This window comes from Astyanax mexicanus, chromosome 13, assembly GCF_023375975.1.
Source record: "Astyanax mexicanus isolate ESR-SI-001 chromosome 13, AstMex3_surface, whole genome shotgun sequence".
Classification (NCBI taxonomy): domain Eukaryota; kingdom Metazoa; phylum Chordata; class Actinopteri; order Characiformes; family Acestrorhamphidae; genus Astyanax; species Astyanax mexicanus.
In genome coordinates this window covers 3,429,481-3,454,001 of record NC_064420.1, presented here as the reverse complement: position 1 = coordinate 3,454,001, position 24,521 = coordinate 3,429,481, and the positions used below count along the sequence as shown (strand labels likewise).

General features: G+C 37.3%; 1 protein-coding gene across 1 annotated transcript in view; it reads right to left on the bottom strand.

Moving 5' to 3' along the window:
- LOC111194085 (ankyrin repeat domain-containing protein SOWAHA) overlaps positions 1-18,306 on the bottom strand; it is a 33,317-nt gene extending 15,011 nt beyond the window's left edge. Inside the window, exons 1-7 of the mRNA XM_049486466.1 lie at positions 17,977-18,306; positions 12,202-12,263; positions 10,965-11,228; positions 7,810-7,932; positions 2,220-2,276; positions 1,035-1,136; positions 906-917 (exon numbers count right to left, since the gene is read on the bottom strand). Coding sequence (XP_049342423.1) covers positions 906-917; positions 1,035-1,136; positions 2,220-2,276; positions 7,810-7,932; positions 10,965-11,228; positions 12,202-12,263; positions 17,977-18,100 — 744 coding nt within the window. The 5' untranslated portion in view covers positions 18,101-18,306. The remainder of the gene's footprint in view (positions 1-905; positions 918-1,034; positions 1,137-2,219; positions 2,277-7,809; positions 7,933-10,964; positions 11,229-12,201; positions 12,264-17,976) is intronic.
- Positions 18,307-24,521: the final 6,215 nt, after the last annotated feature.

Below are 24,521 nucleotides of genomic sequence, written 5' to 3'. Positions count from 1 at the left end.
ACATTTTTAACTTTTAACCCTTTCGGTCGCACAAAGAGGATTTCCTTCAAAAGGTGTAGGGTCCATCATTAGGTGTAGGGTCAAAGGTCATTTTTTTAAAAGTGTTTTTTGCTAAGGGACCACTGAGCACTGTGACAGACCCAGCTTCACAGAAGAACTACAAATCTTACATCACTTCCTGTGAACCCCCTAAAAACAAATAGGAGGTTTCTTACAATAATGAGTTCCTCAAAAATGATGAGTTTCTTTGATTTTATCTAATTGAAAACCTCTGTAATGTAAGAGGAATTAAAAGAATATGTTTGATCACCAAAAAAATCAAACCAACATGAACTACTTGAATTTTTGCACCAGGAGTGAAGCAGCATAAAGTTATCCAAAAGCAGTGTGTAAGACTGGTGGAGGAGAACATGATGCCAAGATGCATGAAAAAAAAAATGTGATTAAAAACCAACCAAGGGTTATTCCACCAAATATTGATTTCTGAACTCTGAAATTTATGAATATAAACTTGTTTTTTTTGCATTATTTAAGGACTGAAAGCTCTACATCTTTTTTCTTATTTCAGCCATTTCTCATTTTCTGCAAAAAAAATGCTCGGGAGAAATGTTGTCTGTAGTTTATAAAATAAAACAACAATTTTCATTTTACTCAAACATAAACCTATAAATAGCAAAATCAGAGAAACTGATTCAGAAACTGAAGTGCTCTCTTAATTATTTCCAGAGCTGTATATAAGAAAACAGTCTGGTTGGCTTACTCACCCCCTTAAAAAATCAAACGCCAGGGCCACAGATTAGAGAAAAATAAAAGAAGAGAGAAAAAACACAGTTATCTAAGTTATATAAAATTATATATAGATATATGTATAAAGATATGTAAAGCAAGGAAGTGCTGGTACTTACTGAGGTAAAATCCTGGTTTGATGAAAACATAAAAAATAAATACAAATATATGAATGAACTGTGTTTTGATAAATGTTTAATTGATCATAATCATATTGCTCGACGTTTGTGTTGTGTGGAGAAAGTTACTTTTTTGTTGGCGAGGGAGGCGTCCTGCTTGAGCAGCTGGGTGAGGTGGGACAGTCTGCCGCAGGCTGCAGAATAGATCCACTCCTTCTCTAAAGGATCCAGCTACAGCAGGAATCAGAACAGCATCATCATTTGATTACACAGACAGCTGTGATAAATTACATATACTCTATACTGTACACAAACAAGCAGAAATGTACTAATTGGATTGAGAGAAGAAACCTTTGTCGACAACTTTTATGGAGATGCGGATTTCATTTTCCAGCAGGACTTGGCACACTGCCCACACTGCCAAAAGTACCAACTGGCCTTTTTATATAATATTCTAATTTTCTGAGATACTGATTTTTGGGTTTTCATTGGCTGTAAGCCATAATCATCTACAATAAAATAAATAAACGCTTAAAATAGATCACTCTGTGTTTAATACATCTATATAATACATATGAATTTCACAATTTTGTACTGAATTACTGAAATAAAGTAACTTTACAAATGATATTATATTTTTTTAAAGATGCACCTGTACGTTAAAGTAAAAAAAAGCTACAAAGTGAGTTTGATTCAGTTAGTATTTTTAAATAAGTAATTAATAGATATTTGTACTATTTTGAGGTCATATTTGGGCTTGTTGTTTTTCCCATCAATTATCTCTATTTTTATTAGTTAACCAATGTACAGTTTTGGTTTGATGCAAATAATTTAATAATATTTAAAAAATAATTCAAAGAAATGAGCAAAAAGAGATGTCAGTATTCTTAAATTTAATATAATATTAATAGACTGAGAAGAAGTGTGTCCAAACGTTTGACTGGTAGTGTACTAGTGCATCTAAAAAAAATATAGAAAATATATTGAAAATATCATTGAAAATATACTTTATTTCAGTAATTTATATATAATTTATATATACTAATGCTATTTGAAGCGTTTTTATTTGTTTTATTTTTGATATGATTATGGCTTACAGCCAATTAAAACCCAAATATCAGTGTCTCAATTTTTTTTTAAATATTATATAAGAACAATTGGTGCTTTTGACAGTGTGGGCAGTGTGCCAAATCCTGCTGGAAAATGAAATCCGCATCTCCATAAAAGCTGTCAGTAGCAGAGGGAAGCATGAAGTGCTGTACTGACTTTGGACTTGAGAGAACACAGGATAAATAAAAGGCAATTTTTACTTACAGCCACGGAATTAGAGCCAACACTACCCGTACATTCTTCATCCTGCTCTGATTCAGACTACAGAAAGAGAGAAAGAGAGAAAGAGAGAGAGAGAGAGAGAGAGAGAGAGGTTAGTTCCTACTGATATCACTCAGTAGCAGATGTAATTATCTCCTGAGACCCTAATTCTCTGAATATGAAAGTAAGAGTCTCCAATATACAAAATTACAATCAGCAGAGTGTGAGTGTGAATGAGTGTGTGTGTGAATAAGTGTGTGTGTGTGTATGTGTGTGTGTGTGTTCTTTGAAGGAGCTGTTTGACTGGAGGAAATTCCAGCACTGTCACAGTGCTTAATCAAGCAGACGAGATGATGGACACCTCTGCTGTAAGCACAGCAAACAGACCATAGACATCAATACACATCATCATCACACACACATCATCATCACACACACACCATACACACACAACATCAGAGAGAAGGAAATGAAGTGAGAAGGTCTTTTACAGTAAACAGGTGAGAAGCGGGTTAAGTTTTTCTTGGTATGTTTATTACAGCAGTGAGAAGTGAGCAGTGACTTCCATTCATTCACTTCAATAAACATTACACCATCACCTTCCCACTGGGCTCTAACATTAATGTACAGTAGTAATAGTAATAGTACTAGTAATAGTATTAGTAGTTATAGTAGTACAATAATAGTAGTAGCAGGAGCAGTAGTAGTAATTGTAGTAATAATAGAAGTATTAGTAGTAGTAGCCTTAATAATAATAGTGAGACAAAAAGTGTGCTTTTCATTAATCAATTTAATGGATCTACATTTTTAATATACAGCTCTGGAAACAAATAGCATTTATTTGCAGAAAATGAGAAATGGCTGAAATAACAAAAAAGATGCAGAGCTTTCAGACCTCAAATAATGTAAAGAAAACAAGTTCATATTCATAAAGTTTTAAGAGTTCAGAAATAATCAATATTTGGTGGAACAATCCTGTTTTTTAATCACAGTTTTTTTCATGCATCTTGGCATCATGTTCTCCTCCACCAGTCTTACACACTGCTTTTGGATAACTTTATGCTGCTTTACTCCTGGTGCAAAAATTAATTCAAGCAGTTCAGTTTGGTGGTTTGATGGCTTGTGATCATCCATCTTCCTCTTGATTATATTCTAATGGTTTTCAATTGACTAAAATCAAAGAAACTCATCATTTTTAAGTGTTATTTTTCAGAGCTGTATATCTCTTGGTATTAGACTGTACTGAACTCCCTGAGCTACACAGTGTCAGAAACACACAATCAGGTAATGCTGCAGCTCCAGCTCAAAACTCATGTTGTACATTTCTGACACCAGACGTGACTTGGCCTTTCAATGAGATAAGAGGAAAATTATACACATTTACCTCAAATTACTCCTTTATTTATAGCTTAAAGCTGCCAGGAGAGAGAGAGAGAGAGAGAGAGATTGTGAATAGATGAGAGAGAGGAAAAAAGAGAAATTCAGAAAGAGAGAATGTGTTTAGGAGGGAGAGAGAGAGAAATATAGAGTGAGACAGACAGACAGAGAGAGACAGTGTGTGAAATAATGAGAGAGACAGACAGACTGAATAGATGAGAGAAAGAGAGTAAGAAAAAGAGGTAAACATAGAAAGAGAGAGGGAAAGAGTGTGTGAGGGAGATACTGAGAGAGTAAGAGATAGAGAGAGTGAGACAGATGGACACAGAGAGAGACAGATAGAATGTCAATAGATGACGAGAGGGAAAGAGTAAGATAAATATAGGAAGATACAGTGAAAAACAGAAAGAGAGAGAGTGTGAGGGAGAGATAGAGAGAGAGACAGACAGACTGACTGACTGACTAGATGTGAGAAAGAGAGTGAGAGAAAGAAAGAGAGAAGGACAGAAAGAGACAGACAGAGAGAGAGAGAGAAACAGATAGATTATAATTAGACAAGAGAGAGAGAGACAGAGAGAAAGAGACAGACAGAGAGAGAGAGCTTAATAGATAAGTGATAGATAAGACAAAGAGGGAGAGAGACACAAAGAGAGAGAAAGAGAGACAGACAGAAAGCTAGATTGTAAATAGATAAGCGAAAGAGAGAAATATAGAGATAGAGAGTGTGTGAGGGAGAGAGAGTAAGACAGAGAGTAAGACAGATGGACAGAGAGACAGATAGATTTTGAATAGACGAGTGGGGTCTGTTTTCAGGAGACGAGGCGGTGCAGTGAGAGCTCGTCAGTACGGGGTGATTTGCTGTGCTGAAAGCGTAATTGCTCCGGTTGTTTGGTTGTTTTCTCAAACTTAGTTTTACAGGAGGCGGCGCTGCGAGCGCGAGGTTCTCTGTATGTGGGCCGAGCGAGGTGTCAGTCAGGGGGGAAACGGCAGAGGAGAAAATGGGGTGCTTTGCTGATTTTAGCCCAGCACTTGATTGCTAATTGTTCTCAGGGCCGGGTGAGCCAAGGCCAGACAGACAGCAGGCAAACACCACCGCCTTTCATGTGGGCCGAACTAGCCGTCCAAAACGACCCCCATCCAACTGCAAACGCTGCTGCACTTAACCACTCTTACCCAGGCACAGGGCCACGCACCTTTTCCACTGGAAACAAGAATCACAACCAAGAAAGTGTGGAAGTTAACTGCTCCAATTATAACTGTCAGGGTTTGATCACCTGCAGCACAATCCAGCACAATCAAACAGAACACAAGCGCTGCCCAGGAAACCCGCTCAGAATCAGCGTTCCATGTGCATGAGTTCTAAGAGTTCTCATAAATAGTGAGTCAGCTTGGTTTCGGTTCTAGCACAGGGCACTTAAGTGAGAAATAAAGGAAGTGTAAAAACTGTAATAAATCATCCTGATGCATGATCCAAAAACGATGCTCTTCCTCAGAATAATTTAAAAAGACTTTTAAAGGTGTTTAAAGGTTCTTCTGCTAAAATTCACTTTTTCGTGTTCGTCGTGAAATACTTTAGGTCTCTCTGAGTTGTTTATGATGCTGCACATGATGAAACTCTCCCTCAACCACCATTGTCCTCAGTTGCTAGTAAAAGAAAATATTCAGAAGAACTAGAACTAAGAACTACATCAACCTGTGAATTAGTACTCATGGCCCCGCCCACCTTGGCTCGCGACTGCCTACAGGAGCAGAGCTGAAGCCGGGCAGCGTCACTGCCTCATCAGACAGGAGCTAACAGCGCTAGAAACAGCATGGCAGTTCGTTCCTGTGTTATTTGCGCGGATAACACATCAGTGTTTATATGCTTTACCCAGTAATCCAGAGCTAAGAAACAAATGGTTAGAGTTAAGACTTTGTCTAAGAAACACCACCAGTGAAGTAGAATTGAGATATGTAGCTCTACTCTTGGACCTGGACTACCCACCTCCTTGTGTGTGTAACTATAGGTTTATATAGGATCTCCGGTGGATTTTGCATTTTACACAGACTCTAAGACTAGGTCAGTATAGGCTGAACTTAGCAGGGCATTATTACACATGTTGTAAAGTAACATATGACATTGACAAGACTGTTATTAGTGTAAAAATGTCTTTATTTCAAAACGTTTCTAAATGTTGTTCGTCTCACTGCTTCCTGGTGTCGCAGTGCTGTTAGCCAATCAGAGGCGATATGTTTGCATGTATTAATATTCATGAGCAAGAGCCGATATCCTATCGTTTCTCCCTAACCGCTCCTCCATTGGATTTAAACAGCGTTATACTGGATCACCGGAGGGCATTTATTCATTCTAGAGACCACAACTAGACATTAATTAATGGAAATTAATGAAAAAAAAAAAACGATGGAATGAGCCTTTTAAGTAAAAAAAAAAAAAAGAAGGAAATGTAAAAAATGTAATTAATTATCCTGATGCATGATCCAAAAACACTGCTCCTTCCTCAGAATTATTTGATTGATGCTAATCATACACTAGACGACTTCGAAAAGACTCTAAAATCACCTTTAATAGAGTAAAATCTGAGACCCTCTCACATCGAAGGTCTTTTTAGTCATAGACTAAGATTTTGCAAAGACTGGAGATCAGTCTTTGCAGTTCTACACAAAAGCAGGAGATAACAGTAATGTAATGTAAAAGCTTTCCTCCAGATTTGTAATAAAATCATGGTTTAAATCAGCATATCTGTGTGCAGTCTGATCTGCATGTGAATGCTGTGAGGATGGGGTGATTATTTTCTCTCTAATGAGGAGGAGTAATTTGAGTATGTTGAGTGTGTTGCTGTTTTACACCAGAATGAAGAGCTCCTTTTATATGGAAACTAAGGCTCTGCTCATGCTGGCCTGCAGACTCGAGCTCCTTCACCTCAAATCCTGCTAATTAACCTGCCGCCATCTTGTGGCTGTGAACAGTAACACAGCGCTGGATGTATTAAAGCTGTTCAGATATTCAGAAATACAGCTCTGTAAAAAATGACAAGTTTCTTTGATTTCATCAAATTGAAAACCTCTGGAATATAATCAAGAGGAAAATGGATGATCACAAGCCATCAAACCACCAAACTGAACTGCTTGAATTTTTGCACCAGGAGTAAAGCAGCATAAAAGTTATCCAAAAGCAGTGTGTAAGACTGGTGGAGGAGAACATGATGCCAAGATGCATGAAGAAAACTGTGATTAAAAACCAGGATTATTCCACCAAATATTGATTTCTGAACTCTTAAAACTTTATGAATATGAACTTGTTTTCTGAAAGCCCTGCAACATTTTTTGTTATTTTAGTCATTTCTCATTTTCTGCTAATAAATGCTCTAAATGATAATATTTTTATTAGGAATTTGGGAGAAATGTTGTCTGTAGTTTATAGAATAAAACAACAATGTTCATTTTATTCAAACATAAACCTATAAATAGCAAAATCAGAGAAACTGATTCAGAAATTGAAATGGTCTCTTAATTTTTTTTTTCCAGAGCTGTATTTAACAATTACTATGCAAAAACAATACACACAGCTAAAAAATGTTCAAACTAGGGCTGTCACAATACCTGTTTTTGATTGGACAATATAGTGTCCCAGAAATAATTGTGATATACAATATTTTCGTCATTTTAAGACCATTTCATGCTAATTGTATTAGTTAATATAATAGCATAGTAATGCAATTACTTGGGCCATCAAGATAATTGTTTTTGTTTGGACAATATATATTGCACCAGAAATAATTGCACCATACAATATTACTGTCATATTAAGACCATTTCATGCTAATTATATGATATTAATAATATGATAGCAAAATAATGTATTAACTAGGACTGTCATGATAGACAGAGAGCCAGAGAGCAGTGAGTACTGTTTCCTACACCTTTAAAAGACTCTTGTAAACTGGTGAAAACTGGTACAGTAAGACATCTGGCTGACCCACATGGAAACAGCACCTTTAGTTCAGCTTAAATGAAGAGAAGAATTAGAGGTCTGGCAGGTGAAGTGCAGTAATAAAGTAATTGATAAGATGATAAAAAAAAAAAAAAACAGCTTGTCTGGGTCATACAGCACTGCTACTGGAATACTACAATATACTGGTGTTCTAAAACTTTTGATTGGTAGTGTAGATTAAACTAAATAAAACTGTAGAGGATTATTATGCTGCTGCTTACCAACCTTTGACCCTGAGTCCTTGTCCAGATCATCCTCTCCATCTGTGGGTTCAGGATGCTCCTCTGGCAGGGGGTCCCGGATCTCCACGGGGGCCGAAAGTGAGGGGCAGCTGTCAGTCACTTGTTTCTACAGGGGCACAGAAGATCCATCTGTTACAGTTACCCCCAAAAAACTACATTCAAACAGCTTCCTCTTACAGCGTCCACAGTTAATCCTGTTGGATGTGGTTGGTCCTTCTTGGTGGTATGCTGACATTACCCTGGATATTTTCTGAGCAATTCCTTCTACTAGCTACCGCAGACAATGGAGGTTGAGTAAGAGTTTCATGTGCAGCATCCATATACAACTCAGAGAGACCAACTGTAATTCACAAATAAGAAGAAAAAGTGGGTTTTAGAGAATGGAGACCTTTAATCTTTATTTGCAGCACATTTATCACAGTTATCTGTGCTTAAACTATGTGTCTTGTTGAAACTTTGTTTCCCAGTAAAACTTCTCACTGAAGCTAGAGATCATATCATGATAATCAACTCTCATTCACACCCAGGCTGTAAGAATAGCTGTCGCGCAGCGGGTTGCGAAAGGAAACTGACACTAGTGCATGTGGCATAACGGTTTATTCTGTGGTTCACTGCTTCTGTGATAATCTGCATTTAGTAAAGCTCAGAAATTAAATAGAACTTAAGTCTATGAGTGTTTCAGTTTTTTTGCTTTTACAGTGGCAGCAGTAGTTTATAACTAAAATAAAGAGCTGTTTACATTCAATACCATAGAAAAAGGCCTTTATTATCCTCTAAAATATAAGCTGTACACTGAATCCACTGCAGATAAAGGTAATAAATCGCTGTTTGTATGGTGACTCAGAACAACATTTGTGGAATTACAATAAATGCCAAATAAATAAATAAATAAATAAATAAATGCAGCATTGCATATAATTTAGCTGATCCTAAAAGTCAATCAGATCATAGTCATGGGTTAAGGAAGTTGAGTTCCAGCCAAATTTTCTGCTGCATTGGTAGAATTGGAAAAATGTATAGAAAACGACAAATCTTATATTTATATACCGTACTAGTGCATCTCAAAAAAGTCCTGCTGGAAAATGAAATCCGCATCTCAATAAAAGTTGTCATCTGCTGTTGTTGGTTTAAAGTCAGTGAAATCTAACAGCACTTAATGCTGCCCTCTGCTGACAACTTTTATGTGGATTTCATTTTCCAGCAGGACTTGGAACACTGCCCACACTGCCAAAAGTATCAATTGGTCTTATATAATATTCTAATTTTCAATTGAAATTAAAATAGATCACTCTGTGTGTAATACATCTATATAATATATGAGTTTCACATTTTCAACTGAATCACTGAAATAAAGTAACTTTTAAATTATATTCTATTTTTTTGAGACACACTAATACAAAGATGAATGAATTGTGTCTTAAGTCAAAACAATAATTTAGTTAAAATTAACAAACCCTGTCTCGTTATTCCTGCTTGACATAAGAGCAACACTAAACTGTGCCCTGCAGGACTAAAGCTAAAAAACACTGGACTGTTAATGAAGATAAACAGCCATTGAACCATTTCCTCAGCAGCTGAAGCCTTACCACGACTCAGCACTGACATCTGCCCGGCTACACTCTGCCAAAAAACAGATAAACGTACTGGAAAAAAAGCCCTATCTGTGTGATAGAGCCTCTTCTATCACTGTCTGCTCCTCTGCTCCAGCCAGCATGGTTCAGTTAACAAACAGGAAACAGGACTCCGCTTTTCAAGAATAAGCAGTAATGCAGGAATCAAACTCACAATCCACTTTATTCACCAGCTGCAGCTTTTAAATACGCAAACAGAAATAGAAAAGTGTGTTTCCTGAAGGAAACAAAGAATGGTTACACAGCTAAAGTGTATTCCAGCATTTTATACACCTCAGAGCTTTGTTTCTTTATGATCAGCACATCTCTGAACTATACAATAAAATAATAACATTTACTAAGATTCATTCTGTTCTCACACATTAAACTCACGCTGCTCACTGATAATAATCTAAATAAATGCTGAACAAATTAATGCTGATGTTGAGGTTAGCGTTTTTAATCACTGTTTTAATTTTTATTTAAATTTAATCTGATCCAGAGTAAACGCTGAGCTAAAAGGTGGGTCACTCCGGTTTAGTTGCACTCTGGTTTTATTGATTTTCTGGACAAATAACACATAATAAGGCTACAGTTACTGTGAAGTTGATTGAGATAGAGAGAGGCTAAGTGAGGTAGAGTAGGGCAGGGTTGAGTGAGACACAGTGAAGTTGATTAGGGCAGAGTAAATAATTACTGCAATAGTACTCAGATCTTATTAATGAGGAGATGGGCCACTGGCTGCTGTATGAATGGGACTTCTCATAAAGCTAATCATGGTGTCAGCACCAGGACAAAGTCCCACCTTAAAGCAAAAACAGCCAATCAGCTTGCTAGCTGTGAAGAGAGTGAGGGAGAGTCAGTGTGCTATTGGGAAAAATCCCTTTGCTGTGGAGATCTGCGCATTTGCAGTAGCAACAACAAGCCAAAAAATATATATATATCTTTTGTGCATTATTGAGTCAAATGCTACAAACTGTTCATAAACGTTTTTATCAGATTTTGTCAATGATTTAAAATTAAAATGAATGTTTCTGAGTACATATATTCAAACAAATGGAAAACTGGTCCTGCATGCCTTGAAATAAGCGCCTGGTCACCAGTGGCGTGCAGTTAATACATTGGGTACCCCTTCTGCAAGCTTCGTCAGAGGCTAGAGAAGGGGTTAGACAGCCATGGTCCCGCCCCCATTGTAAAAATCATGAATCTGATTGGTTAGATTGTCCTATGACTTTGCTTATAGCCTTATTACTACACCCTTCAAAAAATCAGTAGAATGGTCACGCAGACACAAGGTGGCAGAAGCTATTTTCAAAAGAAGTTTTGATTGGCTAGTACCGCTTAGTTCATTCATTAAATATAAGGTTACAATTTACAATAACTATAAAATATATTTCCTGATTAAATATTATGTAATGATTTACATGCACCTAGAAAGGCCTTACTGCACATCACTGCTGGTCACGATTTGTAGAGATGAAAACCAAGTGAACTGACCTCCCTACAAGGATTTATGCATTTTACTCACATCTTCTATATGCTCCTTCTCTTTGGCTTCAGTGACTGTAATGGTGGGACCACACCACGAGACCTGAGCTGGCTTCCTCCTCTCTTCTACCTCCATCAGACTGAGATTCTGCTGCTGTTCCAAAGCTGAGCTCTGGAGCTCTGTGTGAGAGCTGCTAATACTGCTAATACTCTTGATCTCTGGGTTTTCTCGAGCTCCTGCTTCACACTCGCGCTCCTGCATCAACTGCCTGTACTTCTTCTTCAGGATCAGATACTTCTCCCCCTGAGGGATGAACACGGATAAGAGAAAAAACAGAAAACATAAGGAATTAGTCAGTGGCTGGAATAAGTAGAGGAACCAAACTAAAAATACATTTCTGTCACATTTTCCTTAGTTGCTGTTGAGAGATTAAATCTAACTGCTGCATGAGCAATGCTGACTTTCTGGTTTTAAAAAACAGCCAAACATATTTTCATTCAAAGCAAGAGACACATTTGATCAAATATTTTATTTTCTCGAAAAAAATTAAAGTAAAAATCACTTCTTAAAGTTATAAAAAATGTAAAACTATTATTACGATAAGTTTCTTTGATTTTACCGAATTGAAAACCTCTGGAATACAAATCAAGAGGAAAATGGATGATCACAAGCAATTAAACCAAGGTAAACTGCTTGAATTTTTGCACCAGGAGTAAAGCAGCATAAAGTTATCCAAAAGCAGTGTGTAAGACTGGTGGAGGAGAACATGATGCCAAGATGCATGTTTAAAACTGTGATTAAAAAACAGGGTTATTCCACCAAATATTGATTTCTGAACTCTTAAATCTTTATGAATATGAACTTGTTTTCTTTGCATTATTTGAGGTCTGAAAGCTCTGCATCTTTTTTTGTTATTTTAGGCCTTATTAGCCCATTTTCTGCAAATAAATGCTCTAAATGACAATATTTTGGGGGGAATTTGGGAGAAATGATGTCTGTAGTTTATAGAATAAAACCAAAATGTTAATTTTACTCAAACATAAACCTATAAATAGCAAAATTCAGATTCAGAAACTGAAGTATGTTATAAACAGTTAAACAGCTAATAACTCCAATTAAGAGCACAGACCTGGTTCACAATGACCAGCAAAAGGAAGCAATATAATCTTATCAGACTGTAACATTATTCCAATAAAAACAGTGCACTAATGATGCGTTGATGTGTTTGGAATAGTGAGGTAATGAAGTGTGGAAGATAAAGATATCTCTCACTCACATTCTCGGATTTGCACACTGCTATCCTGTCGATGATGAGCTTGAACTCCTCCCTGTATTTGGCTGGAAACAAACACGAAGTTGGCACAGTTAAGACACTCAATCAGTTCCAAAATCCCAAAATGTCATTCTCTAGGGGCACTGAGAAGAACACAAATCCAAAAAAACAAACTCTATAAAAGGAGAGAGAGGAGTGTACTGCCAGTTCTGCTTTAAACAGCAGTTACAGTTGCTTTAAAAGCTGTACATGAGCTAAACAGACATGGGTTAACAATCACATCAATGCACTTTATGATTTAAATGTAATTTTGTCATTATAAACTTAATTATCAAACAAAAAAAACAGTAAGAGTAATTAACATGTCTGACTTTACAATACTCTACAACAATACCTACTGAATTATTTCATAAATTTAACACTCAGGACTGATTCTGGGCTCGTTTTTAGAGAGGGGCTCTTTATTGCAGGTTTGTTTTCACACACAAGAACTCTTACCAAGTCATGCAATTCCATGCATCACTTTCCTGTGTGTATAATCACAAAACCTTCATCTGTTTTCTTTCGTTAATATTCTTACTGAGTACAAACACTCAAGAGTTTAGAACCAGAGAATTTGGGACAAAATTAATTATCAAAAAAGTTCCATAAACATAATATATGTTTACTAAAACACTTATTGCTGAATACAATTAAATCCTTACAGCAACGCTCCAATCAGCAGCTAGTAGATAGTCTTCCCTGCACAGTACAGACAGTTACTCCAATACAATTATTTTTATTACCACGGATTACAGATTACAGGGACAATGAATAAGCAGGTGCACCAGTACTTTTGTCTAAATACAGTATTTTTTTACTAAACTGAATCTACCCTGATCAGACAGGAAGGCCTAAAAGGTGTTCTAAACCAGGTTCTCCCGGTGTGTGTGTGTGCAGCAGTTTTGTTAATGATACATTAAAGTCAAACACACTGTTAGTGAGTGTGTGAGTTTACAGGAACACCCTTTCCTGCCTGGACCAGGCATTCACTTCGCTTAGTAACACAAAAAACAAACCCACAAACACACTTACTCACATTTGTACAGTTCTTATTGAGTTTGTTAAAAAAAAAAAGAAAGAGTTGAAATAACAGGAAATTAGATGTAAGAAATACTAGAATGTATTATAAATTAGTATTACATTTTAAATAAATACATTCTTGGTTTATCTGCAAACGTAAAAATGGCCTGAGATAATATATAGAATTGGGGTGTGTTTCTGGTTAGCAATGCACTGTTACTGGCATCAGAATGAGTAAAAATGGTAAAATACAATATCACAATACATAAAGACATTTTACGGTACACAATATTAATCTCAATATCCATGTTCACGGTCTAAATGCTGCAGTAGTGACAGATCCTTAAAAACACTATTTAAAATCCTTTAATTTTCCCAAAAATCATCAGTGCACCTTATAATCCAGTGTGCCTTATGTATAAATTCTGCCAGTCAGGTATTAAGGAGCTGTAAATCCACTCTGCTGAAGTACAGAGTTATACAGGAGTGGGGCTGGAGCAGTATTAGCATTAGCCGCTAACCGCTATTTCCCTGTTCAGAGGTGAGTATTATCAGCCTGTAGCCTGCTACTAACCCCGGCTAGCACTGCTGAAGCAGCATTAGCATTACCCGCTAAGCGCTAGCCATTCAGCCGTTCAGAGGTGAGCTAGCGGTTAGCCGCTAATGCTAATGCTAATGCCTTAGTGCTGGAAAAATTCGGGTATTTAAGCTTACTGTAAATAAACGGAAGTGCTTTACTCAAATAAAAAATAAATACGTTTTCCAAGAGAGAAATCTGTGTAGAATAACATCCAGCACTCGTTTGTAATAAAAAAAAAGACAGTCAGTTTTGTTTACTCAGTTTAGCTTTACTTAACTTGAGGCCTGCTAAATTAGAAGTCCCTTATAGTGTCTCTTAAAATGCACCATATGTATGATATAAATAGACCAGAAAATAGACGTTAATTAATAGTGCATCTTATAATATGTTGTGTCTTATAGTGCGAAAAATACGGGTAAATGTACAGCTGGGTCAGTGTTCTTTGAACACTGATGTGGTCCTGAAATATTAATATAAAAAAAAAGTATTTTGTTGATATAATAAGAATATTTGTCACAATTAGGGCCACAACTAAAGACTATTTTAGTAGTTAATTAATCTGCTTTTTTAAAAATATTAATTCCAAATTTTTCTCTAGACCCTAGATTTTGCAGGACGTTTTAATAGCTTGTTGTACCTACATTACATTATATAATAGTGCACAGATGCTGCTGGGGGGCTTGTTTGCAGGCTGCAGGTTACTGTATTACCAGTAAAACCAGTATTGATTAACAATTAACAGATGATACACTGATACACCGTGCAGCCCTACTGTGATTCAGACAGAAAAAAGACTGTCTGTCCTCCTGCAACATTTTTGCCCAAATTCTTCAGCCTAAAAAGGCTTTCCCTATGGCAAAAAAAAATTACAGGAAGTGTTTTTTTTTTATTTATTTCTATCACCCAAGCTGGCTTACATCTACATATATCTGTAAGGCTACAGCTGGGTTACAAACGTTTACTACTACTATTGATTTTTTGTTTTAGTTTTATCTATAGTTAACAAAAAAAATCACTTAACTTTATCATCTGCTTTGTACCTAGATTGCTCTGAAAAGACAGATAAAAATAAACTAACACTGCAATAATAGGCTAATAGAATTTGAACCCATAAGAGCACAGTAAAAATGTGCATCTTAAGAACAAGCGCATGAGAACAGTTTTACAATTAGTAAACAATACGTTTTTGATCTAAATTTAAAGTTTTATTATTATTATTATTTCTTTTAAATTTAGTTTTTCAGTTTTGCAATTTTATCAGCATTACATATTAAAAATTAGATTCCAATTATTACTTAATAAATCTGATACTGTAATATAGTAGCACCAGTGTTGGGTGATATAACCAATAATCTAGATCATAATTAACTGAGTATTTTACCTGAGTGATTTTATAAGCTGCTGGAGTTGCTCAGTTGACTCTGTGTTTGAGCCCTAGCGTTACTTCCATGTCACAGATTGGACGGGGCGGAGTCACATGACTACACAAACGGTAGGTAGTATGTTTTTAAGGGGACAGTACATGAACACACACACACACACACACACACACATAGTGGGGAAAGCATAAACATATTTTTAAGGGCTGTCAATGAATAAAAAAGCTATTTAATCAAGTGCTATATATGCTATTTGCCATAATTCATCATGATAATCTTATTTATTTTCTACATTATAAATGAATATGCTGACATCATCCAGACTATGAAGGACACATAAAATGTAATATGACAGGGGTTTTGCACTTCATTTTGGCATGTATTCTGCATGTTAGTGAGGAAAAGCAATGCATTTTGTGGATTGCATTTACATTTTCTAAGGTACTGTTTAAAATGTTTAATTTGGCACTAATTCCTCTCCATAAACAATACTGAAAATAATATTGAATTAATAATCAATTGAGACTTTAAGTAAATAAGTTCTGTTGATTAATACACCCTTATTGTAAAGTGTTAACTAAGTGTTACTTTACTATACTGATCCCACTTGCTGGGAGTGTATGTAATCTCCAGGCCCTACAAACAGTTTTTGAATGGACAGATTGTTCAGACAGTGACCTCTAAACCCAGTCTGTGTCCTGCAAAGCAAACAGACAAGAAAGAGCCACAGCTGCCAAGTAGTGAGTATCAAGCAGTACCAGCGGTGCCAAGACACTCGCAGCTTTATGCATTAGTGTCCTGTGTTTAAATACAACGCATGCCCGGGACAATCAAGACCTTTCCGCTTCCTGCCAGGGGAAAGAGATCCTCGCGAGGGTGGCTGTGCACATAGCATCCACAACAACAGGAAACCCAAAAGGAAGTGACAATTTAACCAGCCGGGGAGGGAGGCCGAATTCCTGAGCTGGTGGCAGAGAGGAATACACACTGCTTAGGTTTCTGGGGGTTATTGGTCAGCCTGTACTCGGTGTCCTCGTAGAGTCTCGAGACATTAATGTCAGCATGTTCCCACAGAGAAAATAGCATCAGCCCAACCAGTTCAGAAAACAAACAGCTCGTCTAAATCTAGAGTCTGCTATCATCTACAAACTGGACTCACTGCCAGCAGAGCGATACACATCCAACATGCCTGCTGTTCTAGCTGATTTGGGGATGTTTGGAAGTAATTAATATAATTGGACGGCAGCGTCAGATGGCGCCAGGTGTAAGCCGCTTTCAGAACCTCTGTGCACAACTGTACGCGGGCATCTGGAATTAACAGAGTCATTATAGATAATCGTACATTCTGGACCAGTAACATACAGTGAAGGCATGCTTCCACGTGGATTAACTGGATTACATGTTCAACGGTTGAAACACGCATATTTAATGATTTGGCCTACTTCACCGTAGTCCATATGGCCAAGTTTTAAAACTTGCATTGCATTTAATTAAGCAATAATACACGAGAGGGAGTGCTATAATGTGTAAAATTGGCATTAAATTATACCACAGTTAGTTCCAAACCTGCAATGTGATTGGCTGAGGGTAGGAACAAGGCCTGCTGCGTTCCTACTACTGAAGCACAGCAATGCCAATATTACACAACCTAATGATTTATGTTGGATTTAAGGCTGATGTCCGTCAGTTTTGGGATTTAGGGCCCTCTCTGGTAAGAATGGGTAATTGCAAGGAGCATGCAGAAGAATCATCAGAATCATTAGATGAATCCGATTCCAGGTTATGTTTAGTCAGAGAGAGAGAGAGAGAGAGAGAGCGAGTGCTCAGTCAGAAACTTCACTCCTCCCTATGGTTTTACTTTAAGTGAATGAGCTACTGAGCTCTGAGTTTCCTCTTCTGAAGTCTCCAATGCTCCACCAGCCGCTCGTGTTCAGTGAAACTGAGTCGGATGTGTGACGTAAGTACGTAAAGACATGTGACATGGCCAGAAAACCTCCCAAAAAAAGCGACCGGACACCCCAGTTTTTAGAATGAATATATTAGGCTTAGCTGGTACCATTAAACACAATATTTTATCCCTTTACTAAGACATGCTTCAGCTTTCCGTTTAAAAAACAAAATGATACGGACTGCCACTTTAAGTTGCTGTAAATTGTTCCAAAATAGTACAATTAGTATTTTTTAATTTACATATTAATTTTAACGTTAAAAGTATGTACTTTTTCCAATATACTTATATACACTTTTCTTTTACAAAGATTACCCCAAGTTAACAGACCTAAAAAAAAAAAACAAGAATAAGAAGAAACAGAAGAAGAAGAAGAATTTTATAACATTAATAAGAAAACAGTACTGTGAATGCCAACCACCATCACACCAACTACACTCTACTGTATTTAGCTATAGTCCAGCTACCTCCTGTAACTCCCTCTGTTTACAGGGGCTTTAACCTGAAGCAGATGTTAACCTCCATTCAGCTGAGAGGATTTTCCTCAGACCAGAGAAAGCCTTTGTTTTAAACTTAACCAGAAAAACAGCGTAGGGTCTGAAAATACAGCAGGTTATAATCTGAATTTACACTGAAGTTGTAATATAAAGTTAGTAGTTTTAATAAGGGATCAGAGAGAGAGAGAGAGGCTGGAGGAGAAACAGCAGCAGCAGCAGGAGGGGTAAGTTAGCTAAACGAAGCTAAGCTAGCTCTCTAACAGCGAATAGAGGATAAACACAGAAACCAGTCAGCTAAAAAACGCTACTCACCCCGCAGCTGCAGATCACTGTGGCTAATAAACTGCTTATAAGTCTTTAAGAGCTCTGAATTCCTGACTTTCCCTCCAGAGCGGTAGATGTAATCCAGCAGAGACGCTTCACTCACATCCCCCATGTCTGTCTGACACACTGCTGCTGCGGCATGGGTGAGGGTCTCTCTGAACTAAACACACTCTGTTAATAAATATATAAAACTGGGTTTTCTCACAGAAACTGTACACAGTCTTTGGTAAAGCTGCTAAAGAGCTGAAAAGCTAATTAAAAAAAAGCTAAAGTCCAGTGGTTGTCCAAGTTCACTCCACCCAAATCCGGCCAGAGATCCTCCTCCAGTTTAACCCTTTCAGGATTCCTGAGTGAATCACTGAACAGCAGAATGATGAAAGAAATGCCTCTAATAATGTAGCTAGATAAGTCATTTAATCCCAACATTACTGATTACTGTAGCCTCCTACTAGCACTATAGGGTACACAATACAGGCAACTTCAAAATCAGTTTGGACAATTTTGCATATAATTTGTAGGTCAAATCATAGCTTTCATCAATTTTCTTGAATAAATAAAATAAGTTTGAGCAGACAAAACATGAAATATCTTGGGTTCATTCTGTAAGCAGTAAAATACATGACAAAGTAAATGTAAAAAAACTGCCCTTTTTTATTTGCATTTTCCATACTTTCCCAACTTTAACTGATTTGGGTTGTATCACGAATCATTTATCTTATTTTAAAGTAGAACTCCAGTGTAAAATTGACTTTTAGTGTAGTAAAACATGATAAAGAGTAATTACCTTTGTTGAATAGCACACCTCCGCTCTCCCACAGCTTTCCAAGATCCAGCTATTTTGTTCTTTTTGCCCAACACTCTTTACAACAGGCGCTTTGGGCATCCACTTGCTCCTGCAGATAAATCGCTTTTTACACTGTTATCCAGGCTTAAAGTAGCTCCACATCTCATTGGTAGAATCCGGAGAGCTCTGACATTTTATAAAAACGAGGCATTAATAGCTTTTTTAAAGTGCACAAGAAGTTTAATTTAAAAAAACACTGTTTACAACTTGTAGCGTAACCTACATTTTCAGTGCCCGGAGATTAGATTATGCTACAGGTTGTTAACACTGGTTTCAATAAGCTTTTTGTGCAGTTTTAAAACATGTAATGCCCTGTTTTAAATGTCAGGGCTCTTCAGATTCTACCAATAAGGTGTGGAGCTACTTTGATACTGGATAACAGTGTAAAAAGCGATTTATCTGCAGGGGCAAAATATGCCCCATATCACCCAGTCTAAAGCATGTTTGGAGAAACTGCAAAAAAAAAAATGTCTGGATCGCAAAAAGCTATCATGCAAAAGTCATTTTTACACCAGAGTTCTCCTTTAAATATACAGATTTTTCACAAGGGCCCAGAATATTTAATCTTCATACGTTTTAAGCTAATGTAATAGACAAGAAACAGATGCTGTCAAGAAGTGTACAAAAATAGTATTTGGCATTTGGTATGTTCTCATAGTACTATTGCTCAATCGTAAACCTGAATACACTAACCACCATGTGAACACTAATGGCCTGTTAGGAAGTTTCTCCCTGTTAGTCAAGTGAGCTCATGGCAGTGAGTCACACAGCACTCAGCTCCTATTTCCACTCTGATTTAACATCTCTGTAAGGTTAGAAGTGCACAGTTAATGACATTACGCTGCCAAAAGTATGTGGTCACTCTTCCAACCAGTGATGCCAGTTATTTCAGCCACACCCATTCCTAACAGCAGAATAAAATCAGCCTGACAGTTGTCCAATGTCCTTAGTGGATCATTGGCAGTAAAGTAAGACATGGTGAAGAGTTCAGTGACTTCCAGTATGATGCTGTCTTAAGATGGCACTTCTGAGTGAATCAAATGCTTAGGATTTTTCTTCTTTCATTGTATACAGTAAAAAACCCAAGATATTTAATGTTTTATCTGCTCCACTTTTATTTTAATCGCTAATATACTGTATTTTTCACACTATAAGGCGCACTTAAAATTCTTTAATTTTCCCAAAAATCGTCAGTGTGCCTTATAATCCGGTGCACCTTATGTATGAATTTTACCAGTCAGGTTGTAAAGAGCAGTAAAGCCACTCCACTGAAGTACAGCATTATAAAGGAGTTTCCATTTAGTTCTCCAGCACAAGACTGGAGCAGTATTAGCATTAGCTGCTAACCTTGCTAAACGCTAGCTCTTCAAAGCTAGCTCTTCTGGCAGTTCAATGGTGAGTATTACCGGCCTGTAGCTTGCTGCTTACCTTAGCTAGCACTGCTGGAGCAGCATTAGCATTACTCACTAACCGTGCTAAGCGCTAGCTTTTAGGCCCTTCAAAGGTAAGTATAAACAGATTCTCACTTAGTGGAGCTGATGAAAGGCCTGCAACAGAATGGGATGGACCAGTGGTACATTCTTTACTGTCTCCGTTGTGCGCCAACACATTAGACAGCTGCACCACCCAGAAGCCCCGGCTCATTGCTTTAATGAACGAATGTAGGCCACCTTTTATTAAGCATCACTTAATGTGGCATCTGCTTCGGAATCCGGGCCGCTGATCCAGCATAGGTATTATCACACACACAGCATGCTACACCAGATTAATTGTGTCGCCGCATTGTGGATATTACTGCGAAAGCACTGTGTTCCCTCCCTCACTGGTCTCCCACCGTTTGGTGGCCTTTCAAATGGATTCTCGTTTAATTAAGAAATATGTTTTAACCCCTTTAGAAAAGACAATATTGACAGTAAGCCTCTTATGCGCTGATACAATTACAGTAAGCTCGGGAATTGTTGGGATAAACTGTACCTTGTGGTCAACTTTCATTTCTCAGGCTGCTTAACTGATAAATTATTGTAGGCTGGGACACAGGTCTTAGTTGATGAACAACACGCTGGATGGGCTGCAGCACATAAACAATCCATTCTGATTATTCATTTTGCCTTGTCATGAGCATGCTGGCCAGTGTTAAACTTCCCTTACAATGTAACGCATTACAACCAACATGGTGCTTAAAAGTTTGTGAACCCTTTAGAATTGTCTACATTTCTGCATAAATAAAAATATACACATAAAAATATACAACCTACAGTGGTGCTTAAAATTTTGTGAACCCTTTAGAATTGTCTACATTTCTACATAAATATATAAAAAAAATCATTAGATTTTCACAAAAGTTCTAAAAGTAGATAAAGAGAATTATACTTTAACAAATAAGACAAAAATATTATACTTGATAATTTTATTCATTGAGGAAAATGATACAATATTAAAAATCGACAATGTCGATTATTTAAATTTGTCAACTACAAATTTCATTGTTGACTACTGTGCTGGGAGCGCAATGGGAGATGGGGAAAGGGCTTACTCACACAGTTTAAGTGCCCAAACACAACATTTTACATATTTAATCACTAAATATCAGTTCTTTCCTTGTTTAAACAATGTTCAGATATTTAAATGTCATGTTTCTATTGTTGCTTTTGTTTTTAGTGATGGAGAACATGGCAGAAATAATGGTTGACTAATCAACCAATTGAAAAAATAATCGTCTGATTAGTCGACTACCAAAATAATCATTAGTTGCAGCCCTATTTCTGAATGACAAAAGTATGGGAACCTCTGCTTTTACTATTTGGTGTGATTTCCCCCCTTTGCAGCAATAACTGCAACTAAACATTGTTGGTAACTGTTGATCAGTCCTGCACACTGGCTTGGAACAGCTTCAACTTTGGGATGTTGATGTGTTTCCTTAAATGAACTGCTTGCTTCAGGTCCATCCACAACATTTTCATTAGATTAAGGTCAAGACTATGACTTTTGCACAGTAATGTATTTTCACATCCTAATTATGTATCACCGTTACATGTAATCTGTTACTACCCTACCCTGCTGGTCAAGGTGCTAATGTGCCAAAGATATCAAAGGTACTTCCAAACATACTCTAAATACTGAAGAGCTGCCCTGTCATTTCACATGTTTTCAGTAAACCATATAAACCCATAGAATTAATTTGAATAGGGAGTCTGATGAAGCCAGCTGTTGCTCAGCAGCATCAAGGTCAGTGGACTGGTGTGTAACGGTGCTGCCGCATCTGTTCCCATGGTAATCCACTCCATATGGCCGCTGCTTGTCACTTGGGCCCTTTCGTGGAACAAAGCACTGTAAACATGCTTTAATTCACCGTTTCTCGATGCTCAAACACCCCCCACCCTTCATTCAAACGCCACCTAAATCCAATCACCTCGGCCTTTTAAAAAGAACATCGATTAAAGCGAACGCGGGGAAAGTAGCACGCATTTAAGCTCTTTAATACAAGCTTTTAGAGCCAACCCCTCACCTCTCATAGCCACAATCACCAGCGGTTTAGCGCGGGGACATGCTCACCAGGGGCTTAAAGCAGGGATTGTTTAGGCAGACAATGGTGTCTACCTGATTTTTAATCCCCTGGTGGCACAGAGTGCTCGGATTGGCGACGTTTAATAAATGAAAGTGCATCTCTCGTAATCTGGATTTGCCAAAGTGCCCTTTTGTGTTAATCAGACAGGGCGTTTTCTGTACAGGATGCTTTTTGACATCTGTCACAGGGAGACAGGGTTAACCCTCGAATGCCCCCAGAGGCCCAGATTTTGAATGCTGGAGGGAGGTACCAGCTGTCTAATGAGTGAGAATAAAACCTGATACTGATGTTATTACCTGTTCTTACAGGGTTCTTTGCAAGCTCAAATTAGACAATAATAAAAAAGTATTGGGACGCCTGCTTAAACAGCTCTGGAAAAAATTAAGAAACCAAACATTAGCCAGACGTTATAGTGACAATAGGTTCATGTTTATCTGTTTCTAAAAGGTGGACAATTCCATATTTTAAACAGTAATAAGCAGCAATCAACTCTTTTTTAAAGAAATATAATGAAGTAAAGTCCCGCCCTGTGGAAACTTAGCCTATCTGCAAAAGACAAGGCAGTGCCATCTTTTATCCATCAAGTCATCTACCAATATAAGACAATATACTGTTGTAAAGTTCGGAACTTTGGACCAGGTTAGCCACAACGCTAACAGCTAGGCTCAGCAAGTTTAGAACTGGTTGGGTTATAGCCGCAATGCTAACAGCTTATCTCTGCAGGGTTAGAGACGCAGTGCTAACAGAATGTCTCTATAAGATTAGAGCTGCGATGCTAACTGACACTGTAGCCAGACCTGCCTTGGCAGAGTAAGAGCAACAGTGCTAACTGACACAACAGCTGGGCTTAGTAAAGTTAGACCAGGCTATGCATGCATTTAGAAGGAGTGTCCCTATAAAGTATGGCATAGAAGAGCAATTGTTATTTACAAAAGCTTAAAAATGACTCCCATTAATAATTCAAAATGTATAAAAAGGTTTAGTTGTTGTTATTAATTGTTGTTGGTGTTGTGAAATAGTTTACTGTGGAGACTCTTAACTCTGTGGTGATTTCTTAACAGTGGTGGTGATAGGAACTGGAGTTGCACAATGTCTACAGCACAAATAAAGCCACTTTATTTACAACCCAAAACCACCAGTTAACCTACACATGTCTTCTTAGGAACTATGAGGGTATATGTTTAAAAATAACGTTAAACCACTATAAAATTATGTAATTATTTCTTAAAACTTAATTTTATTTGAGAATATACATCCATTCTTGCATTTCAAACCTGCACAAGTCCAAAAACAGGGACAGAGGTAATTCAGGGCTACTAATGAGGTAAAAAAATAAATAAAAATAAAATAATAATAATAATAAATAATGATGTGATTTGAAACAGACACATTATATTAAGAGGTAATTGTAATCATGATTTGTTACAAAATAAGTATCCACAAAAGGCTTTGTCTTTGGGGGTTGTATACCACTAACAACTTTACTGTACACAACACAAACCTTATGTGCACCATGTCCAGAAGCTCAAAATTGCTAAATTAAATGTATTGCAGAATTAAATGTATTAAATTATATTTGTTCAGCTTGTCTACAGTCAAATCAAAGTCAAAGTGAAAGTAGGAAACACTGTTTTTTTATATTTTGGGTTTGGAATACACTTTACAATTTTTATTGAATTTAAATTTGAATTTGTCATGTCATAATGTCATAATTAACAGCTTTAAATAACAGAAGCTACCATGGGCCTTTAAAAGTACATTCTGTAGGATTCCTGTATCTCCTCTATGTGCACACACACACATACACACACACAAGCAGACGCAGCTAATCGACTCAGGCTGTGTAATTACTTTAGGGCTGGAGAAGAAAGCTGCATTTTAATAATTACAGTGCAGCGTATCAGCGCTAAAGCATAATAAAATTGTTTCAGAAATGTGGGATTACATCGGTAAGTCCCACAGGGGCCAGATGTGGGAGCGTGGGGGAACTGGAGATGGGATTAATGGGGGAAAATCCCACAGGCCGGAGCGCTGTCTTTTCCACGGAGGATTAGGGCCTTGTGTGGAGTCAACATGCTGTAATCCACCGATTAGCTGATATAATCACCTGTAAATACACCTTGA